The sequence below is a fragment of the Ziziphus jujuba genome, chromosome 12 (assembly GCF_031755915.1).
Source record: "Ziziphus jujuba cultivar Dongzao chromosome 12, ASM3175591v1".
NCBI lineage: Eukaryota > Viridiplantae > Streptophyta > Magnoliopsida > Rosales > Rhamnaceae > Ziziphus > Ziziphus jujuba.
In genome coordinates this window covers 10,342,538-10,350,797 of record NC_083390.1, presented here as the reverse complement: position 1 = coordinate 10,350,797, position 8,260 = coordinate 10,342,538, and the positions used below count along the sequence as shown (strand labels likewise).

Here is an 8,260-nt window from a genome sequence, read left to right as displayed (position 1 = left end):
ACCTCACGTGCCTGTGGCGCGTGAGTTTAAGATACTTCTGGGTATACCGTAATAAATGTGGTCAACATCTGGGTTGTCTCAAATTGTAGGATTTGCATTTTTTGAATCCGACAGATAATGGGTTGACTTTGGCTTAGTTTTGAAAGTCAGAGAGATCTGCGGTTGAGGAAAACCCAGTTTCAATTTTTAAAATTATAGTTTCCGTAGCTTAGAACCTACCAACGAGCATTGCCCTTCCGCTGCAAAACTGTGTAGCATTGCAGTACCGGTTTATCTATAATTGTTCCACACTAGTTCTGAAAAGTGAAAACTTCATTCTCGTTTTCCAGATCTTTGATTCATTCTTGAAAATGGGTTTTATTAATCTTTGTAGAATTTTTTCATTTTTTCTCATAATTTTTGTTAATCAGTTTTCAGCTTTCTCTTAAATTCTTTAAAAAAATAAAAAAAAAGAAAAACTTTTATTCTTCCTGTACCCTTAGTAAGCTAAGCTAGATCTTTTACAGGTCAATATAATTTTTTTTTCTTAATATTTCTATTAAATATTCTTCTATACCGTGTAAAAAATCAAGACCACAAGATTCTGCTTTTGCATGAAACTCTTTTAGGTGGAAGTGTGGAACCCATTTTTATTATTTTTTTCTTTTTTAAGTAGTGGATTAAAGGCTGTCGTTTGGTTCTTTGTTTGTTTTTTCTCAAAAGTTTCTTCATTTCTGTCACATAGTAGATATATATGATCATTGATTCATTAGATAAAAATATTTCTTTCTTCAATCTAAATGAATGGAGTTTGAGGCTTAGCTTTGAGTTCCTTTATCAAATTTAGCATGGAAAATTTCTGGGTTTTTTCCCGTTGCTTTTTTTCTGCACTTATTCTTGCTCTGCTAAGTCCCATGTCAATGGGGCAATTGACCCCTAGTGAAAATCGTCTTCTTTTTCGAGTTCAAAAGCTTCTTGAATATCCAGAAGTTCTTCAGGGATGGAACAATTGGACTAACTTTTGCTACCTTCCTTCTTCTCCTTCCCTCAAGATTGTCTGCTCCAACAATCGGATATCAGAGTTAACCATAATCGGAAACAAAAGCTCACCTTCTCATATCCAGAAACCAGTTTCTCGGAAATTTGAAGTTTACCAGGAAACTCTTTCAGAAAATTTCTCTATTGACTCTTTGTTCACTGTTGTAACAAAGCTTTCCAACTTGAAAGTCTTATCATTGATGTTCTTGGGATTGTGGGGTCCATTACCAGCAAAGATCAACAGGTTTTGGTCGCTTCAAGTGCTTAATATTAGCTCAAATTTCATTTATGGTGAAATTCCTCCATCAATTGCTTCAATGAAAACTCTCAAAAGTCTTGTCTTGGCTGATAATCTCTTCAATGGAAGTGTTCCAGATCTTAAAAGCTTAACTGTTCTTGAAGAGCTAAATTTGGGATATAACCATCTTGGACCGCAATTTCCTTCACTTGGGAATACCCTTGTAAGTATTATATTGACAAACAACTCTTTGAGATCTGAAATTCCTTCAAAACTTACCAAATTTGATAAGCTCCAGCATTTTGATATCTCTGTCAATAAATTCGTCGGTCCAATCCCACCTTCTTTGTTCTCTATGCCTTCAATTCAGCACCTAAATTTAGCTCAAAACCAATTAAGTGGTGCACTTCCAATGAATATAACTTGCAGTGTTAAGCTCAAATTCATAGATATTTCACACAATCTTTTGATAGGAAAACTACCATCCTGCATCGGATCCAAGTCTTTGAATCGCACAGTTTTCTACTCATGGAACTGTTTGTCAAACCAAAACATAAAGAGTCAGCACCCATATTCATTTTGTCATAGAGAAGCATTAGCTGTTAAACCTCCAGCTAAAACTCTCAAGAAGGAATCCAGCATCAAATTAAGCCTAGTACTCGGTATCATTGGAGGTGTTGCTGGTGTCGCCGCGGTTCTTGGGCTGCTGGTTTTGGTCATTCTCCGAAGAAAAAACTTAAGAAGAGCTGAAAACAATAACTTTGACAGATCCCTTGCTGATAAAATGTCTGTACGTAGCTCCACTAGACCAAACATTGATGCAAGTATGAACATTGTTTTTTTTTTTTTTTTTTGGTTTTGTTTCCTTTCTTCATCTTTAGTTCTGCTAATTATGATGACTGCTTTGAACTGTTTTAGTTCTATTAAAATGAATTGTATTAGATTTCTTATTGGCTCGATTTTTGCACAGGACGAGTGCCTCAGACAGCAAGGTTACCAGCCACTGGGCTCCCTCCATATCGAGTTTTCACATTGGAGGAAATTGATGATTTAACAAACAATTTTGATCCTTCAAATTTGGTAGGGGAAGGATCTCAAGGAAAGGTAAGATAGTATTTTTGAATCAGTTTTTTTGCTTGGATTTTATTATGTCATAGTGCCTCAACTCAAAGGAATTTCATTTAATAATTACAGCTCTACAAAGGGTGGCTTAGAGATGGTTCCGCTGTGCTGGTGAAATGCTCAAAATTAAAGCAGAAGCACGTGTCTCAATCCCTAATGCAGAGCATGGATACAACATTATCAAAGCTAAGGCATCGGCATTTAGTCAGTGTTCTTGGACACTGCATTGTTACTTATCAGGATTCCCATCCCAATGCAGCTACTAGCACTGTCTTTATTGTTCTTGAACACATTACAAATGGATCGCTAAAAGACTATCTCACAGGTTGGAGTTAAGAACCTCATTCTTAGGACAGAGGCATTAAACTTCACAAGTTTTTTAATGAAATATTTTGGCAGATTGGAGAAAGAAAGAGATGCTAAAATGGCCTCAAAGGATGGCGATTACTATTGGCTTTGCAAGGGGAGTTCAGTTCTTGCATACGGGAGTTGCACCTGGAATCTTTGGAAATAATTTGAAGATAGAGAATGTATTGTTAGACAACAGTCTTTCTGCAAAAATTAGCGACTACAACATTCTCTTGCCATTTAAGGTTAGAGAAGGTTCAAACATATTTGAACCAGAATCCCATTTTACCTATGCTGCAAGTAATTTTTGTGGCTTTATCTTGTCACTGATAATTGCAATTTTAATTTTCCAGAGTGGCTCTGAGAGTCCTCTGAATGGAAAAGGTGGTCATCTAGACAGGTAACATCTCTCTTCTTGTTCTTCTTCTTCTTTTGCTCTTGCCGTAGCAGCATTCACATTTTTTAATAAGAATCCCATAAATGCAGTGCTGAATATGGGGAGAAGGAAGATATTTATCAAGTGGGTATCATATTACTTGAGGTCCTTATGGGTAAACTAGCCAATTCCACAAGAGAATTGGAAGAAATGAAGCTTGAGGTATAATACAAAATCCATTCCATCTTTTTATGGTAGAAAAATAAGGGAAAACCATTTTCATTTTGCCCGTATTATTGGCTAATTCGTTGTTTTCTTCACAGCTTGAAAGGGGCTTAACTGAAGGACAATCGAAATTGCGAAGTGTCATCGACTCCTCCATCCAAGGAAGTTATGCCTATCAGTCGCTGAAAACTGCCGTTGAAATCACCATCACTTGTTTGAGCAGAGATTCAAATAGGCGACCTTCAATTGAAGATGTTCTCTGGCACCTGCAGTACTCAATTCAAGTTCAAGAAGGATGGACTAGCAGTGGTAATCTCAGTGCACAAATGTAGATTTTTTTTCCCTGATTCCCTAGCTTGTATAATTATAATTTCTAGAAACTTTCATGTTTCTTTCAATCACAAGAGTTGACTACATAATAAATGTGAATACAACTAGTGTTTACCTTACAGCTCTAGAAACAAGATTCGGATTCAACCAAGTTTTTCTTAGGCCTTATGGATTTCTTGTTTCATTATCAACATGTAATGATCATTTTTGCAAACTTCCTGATCAAACCGATTCTAAGATTCACATACTGATCTATCAAAATTGAAAGCCACACATGGTAAATTTTCACTGCCAAAGAGTTTTTTCAATACGATTAGCAATAGTCTGTTTATCAGAACTAAACCTTTTTATATAAGCTAATAGGAAGAAAACTATAACAGAGGATGCATAAAATATGGATACATTGATAAGTGGTCAAACACTGTCCATGCAAACCAAGCAAATATTTCACATAATCACAAGTAGTTCGAGGCAAAATGATTTTTCAAGTTTCATAGTTATTCAAACAGGTCAGTCTGACTGAAATTTTAAAGCTTCTTAGCATCCAAGCTGGAGTAAATTGATCAGCAGCCCAGCTCTGCTCAACAATTTCACGTAGCTTCCTAGCATCCAAGCTGGAGTAAATTAATCAGCAGCCCAGCTCTGCTCAACAGTTTCACGTACTTTTGTATTGTATTCATGCTTGTTCTCACTAAACATCCACGCAGCTTCCTCATTTTCAGGAGAGTTTGGGTTTGGATCACACAGAAGTGACTGCACCAAGAAAACATCAATTCTTCAGGAAAAAAACACCCAAAAAAGTAATTCTATCTAAAATCTCACATGTCATTGTTAATTATGTTCATATGTCCATGCCCAGCAAGATAAAATAAAGAGAGAGAAGACAAGAAGTATTTGATCAAAGAAAACCATTTAAAAAAAAAAAAAAAAAAAGGCAAATGAGCATTGCACAAATAATGTATGCTCTCTAAGGCCCTTTGTCTCTCGAATCGAAGAGATGGGGCAAAACAACAATGCACATAAAAGTATTCCTTGGTATTAATAGAAAGGCATTGGAGTCATTAAGCAACCTAAAAGCTGAAAACTAAAACACATTTTTCAGGTTTTCAGATTATCTAAGAGCAATAACGATGGCTGAGGAGAATGCAAGTGTTATAGAGAACACAATGCAACTCACGCATGATATGTGAAGTATTAGAACTAAAAGAGTGTCATGTAGTATTCTATTTTCAAAACAGACTCAAATGAAATTCTAAATGCATTAAAACGTGCACATATTTAACACATTGAGTTTAGCATCTAAAAGCTGTAAACGATATTAATATCCATGATAGAGAATGAAATATTCAAGTGCAGAATGCATTTAAAAAACAATTAAGATTATCGAAAAGAAAAGAATATTTGCATTCTGCCTTTAAATGTGAAGATATCAATATGCTGTAACCATAGGGTACAAAGTGAGAGGCAGCCAAGGGGCTTTTTTATGAGTTGGGTTGCATAATTAATATAATGATTTAAATGTGTACAAATATAGAAATAAAATCTATAAACAAGTGTAGTTGATTGTACCGATGGCAGTAGTGAGTTGAAGTGTAGGTGCAACTGTGGCAGCAAATGTTGCATTGAACTTTTCATTGCCTTAAATTTAAACACATGTACTCCATGGCATTAAACTTGAGCTTGATTCTTAAATTTCTGAAATCTAAAAAATATAATAACTAAAATTAAATGAAAACCAACCTAGTACAACAATTAGCTGAAAATAATAAGATCAACTAAAATAACTCCAGCTATCTTACAGTGTCTAAACTAAATGAATATATTTTATGAAAACTAAAACCTTAAATTGAGAACTCCGTCTTATGACAAACCCCTCTAAATACAAACATGAAAAAACACTATTTACCATTGATGGTTATTAAAAAGGAACAAATGCCAAATAAACAAGAAGACATAGGGAATTGAAATTCAAACTAATATATATATATAGATGGATATAGAGACAATGTGAAAAGCCATAAGACTATCATTTAACTATCAAAAAGTTTTTCTCTGCTTACCAATCCTAAATCTCCATTATATGCTGACAAAAAACACTGCATACCTGCACACCGGGACAGGGTAAGTATTTAAAGGAGCTCAAACCTCTGTAACAACTTCAAAGAAGCCTCTGCAGACCTAAATGCCAGCATATAATTCATTTCCATGAGAATTCTTCCCTACGACATTTGTAAATATGAAGATAATAAGTTGAAAGTGATGATAGATAAAGCATAGAACAATGGCTTAATGGCTTAAGTCTGCAATATCTGGTCAAGTCTTTACACCACAAAGCCAAACAATTCTCTTACTGGAACGCCAAATGTTTTTTACTGGGATGCAAAATTGAAGAAAATCATTGATTGATTTTAAGACTATAATAGTAGAGAGAAATTTGATTCCACTCAACCATCATTGGTGAGGACACATAATAATTCTAATTCAGAATTTTGTACCAAAGCTGATGCTAGCATATATTCAAGAATGAAACTGCACTCGGCATTGGGGCACTCCTTCCTCAAGCCTCCAAGACTTAATTTCCCAGAATCGTCCACCGAGTAGAACTGGCGGACGGCCAGCTTCATCTTTTTCTTCTTGTGCTTAATCTTCCAGGGCTTGTAGGGGGGAGAACCAGGAAGGCTAGGGTTCCGCCATATCCCACCTTCCAGTTGCTTTCCTGCGAAGCTCAGGCGTTGCTGGTCCGGCAATATTCATTTGGGTCTTCGCTCCTACCTTTTGCGTACTAGAGAAACGCTAGGTATAGGGGAATTTCCCACTGAGGCAAAATTAGAATTTTCATTTGCCAAACAAAACAGGAAAATTAAAATTATAACCAATTTAATATCATTTTTTTACCTAAAAATATTAATATTTCTATATTTTTCTTTTTGGTGGTCTATATATATATATATATATATATATGTATATATATATATATATATAATTAGTTATGGGTTTTTATTTCTAAGATAATAGTTAATTAATATGGACAATGTAATTAATCAAAGCGAAATTAAGCAATAATTGTATTATTAGTTATTCATAAAATAATTAAGTATAATATTTTATTTGCAAATAATATAATGCACATAAAGAATATAATTTTCCTCTTTCTAAAACAAGTTCCTTTTTTAAAAAAAATATATATATATATATATATATATTTGCACATATCTGTGTATAAATATATATACTATTGTAAAAATGCAAGGACAAACATTCTTTTATTAGAATTTTCTAAAAATATAAATTTACTTTCAATTTATAGCACACACTGTCTGCAGAAAATAATTTTTAAGAAATTCAATTTTAAAAGTTTAATACTTTTCAAATGGTATCTCAAAATCTTTATTATATCTATCGTTAAATTAATTTAAAAGCTTTAAAATTGTAATCTTAAACTTTTTAAGTCTACTAACATATGAAAATCCTAGAAGAGAGTAGAGTAAGTCAATATGGATTCTTTTGAATTTAAATCTTTGATATATTTTAAAGTCGATAGAAAAGGTTTTATGATTTTTGCTCACCCCAGTTTTGATATGAGATACTAACATATATACATACTATATAATTTATATAAGAAAAATATAAGAAAAACAATAATAGAATGATAAAGTGTTCGGGGTATTTTCTACTATATACAATTTTAGATTCTAGCTTTTATGCAAGCGTATTTTTCTAATTGTTTGCTCCATTATGCATCCTATAACGGATATTCGAAAATAAATATTCTCTCTTTTTATATATATATGTGTGGGTGTGTGTGTGTGTGTGTGTGTATGTAGTTTTTTACATGGTAATTTTATAAAGTATTAACTAAAAAAATTACAATTTTTTTTTGGGGGATAAATAAGATTGCATTAAGCAAGAAAACAGCCCAAGAGAGGACTACAAAGAGTTCGATGGCTTAGCCTTTGCCATCATGTAATCATACAAGCAAGGAGGCATATTCAAAATAGAACTTTCATCAAAACAGAAATCCTGAGCTAATTGAATAGCTAACTTCGCTACCAAATCAGCTAAGTGATTTGTCTCTTTGGTGCTCTATTCAATAGACCAATGCACCTCAACAACTCTTCTTTTCAAAAGCATAATTCGATTCTGAGTGTCTCAAATGCTTGGATCAGATACAGAAACTATTTGGCCCACCATTCAACTTGCATTGCTCCTCCACGAGGCTCTGTTCTAAGCACTTTGGTAATAATGGAAGCCCATTCTAGACCCTTGATTTCCACCTACACTGCTTTCCCTTACTCCATTACTGTTTTGATTTTCAAATTTCATTCCATTCAACAACTGTGTCTTCAATAATCTTGACTACCTGCTAGATATTTGCGCTCCCTTAGTGCACCTTCTCATTCCTCATTTTTCACATCATGTAAAGAATAAATACTAGCATCATATATACATCCTCTTTTTCCATTGCACCAAGTCTAGGACTGAATTTTGTATTAAGAACCCAGAGGACCAACTCCTCTACATTGTTTACCTTCCACTTCTTTCACCTTAAGCCTCACTTGCTGATACGAACTTAAGACAATCTGCGCCTAAACCCGTATTATATT

At 34.0% G+C, this 8,260-nt stretch overlaps 1 protein-coding gene and 1 long non-coding RNA gene across 4 annotated transcripts; one reads left to right on the top strand and one right to left on the bottom strand.

Annotated features, from left to right (window-relative positions):
* Positions 1–252: 252 nt before the first annotated feature.
* Positions 253–3,775, top strand: LOC107428837 (probable LRR receptor-like serine/threonine-protein kinase At1g14390). The gene is made up of 7 exons (XM_048462545.2): positions 253–2,079; positions 2,226–2,359; positions 2,450–2,702; positions 2,777–2,970; positions 3,079–3,125; positions 3,212–3,323; positions 3,425–3,775. Exons 1-7 carry the CDS (start codon positions 828–830, stop codon positions 3,656–3,658), a joined length of 2,226 nt encoding a protein of 741 aa, XP_048318502.2. The 5' UTR covers positions 253–827; the 3' UTR covers positions 3,659–3,775.
* A 265-nt stretch (positions 3,776–4,040) lies between these two features.
* LOC125418602 (uncharacterized) lies at positions 4,041–6,560 on the bottom strand. Of its 3 annotated transcripts, none has more exons than XR_007237570.2 (3): positions 5,717–6,517; positions 5,226–5,358; positions 4,041–4,409 (listed from the first exon to the last, which is right to left on the bottom strand). It is a non-coding gene; the product is annotated as an uncharacterized LOC125418602 (long non-coding RNA). The 3 variants fall into 3 exon arrangements; XR_007237569.2 differs by lacking the exon at positions 5,226–5,358 and having other exon boundaries at positions 5,717–5,875; positions 6,152–6,514; XR_007237568.2 differs by lacking the exon at positions 5,226–5,358 and having other exon boundaries at positions 5,717–6,560.
* Positions 6,561–8,260: the final 1,700 nt, after the last annotated feature.

What these genes read in the sequence shown, in the direction of transcription:
- LOC107428837 (XM_048462545.2), top strand. Translation starts at nt 828, where the DNA reads ATGGAAAATTTCTGGGTTTTTTCCCGTTGCTTTTTTTCTGCACTTATT. An exon ending in TAGACCAAACATTGATGCAA is followed by an intron (nt 2,080 to 2,225) that starts GTATGAACATTG and finishes ATTTTTGCACAG; the next exon opens with GACGAGTGCCTCAGACAGCA. An exon ending in GGGAAGGATCTCAAGGAAAG is followed by an intron (nt 2,360 to 2,449) that starts GTAAGATAGTAT and finishes TAATAATTACAG; the next exon opens with CTCTACAAAGGGTGGCTTAG.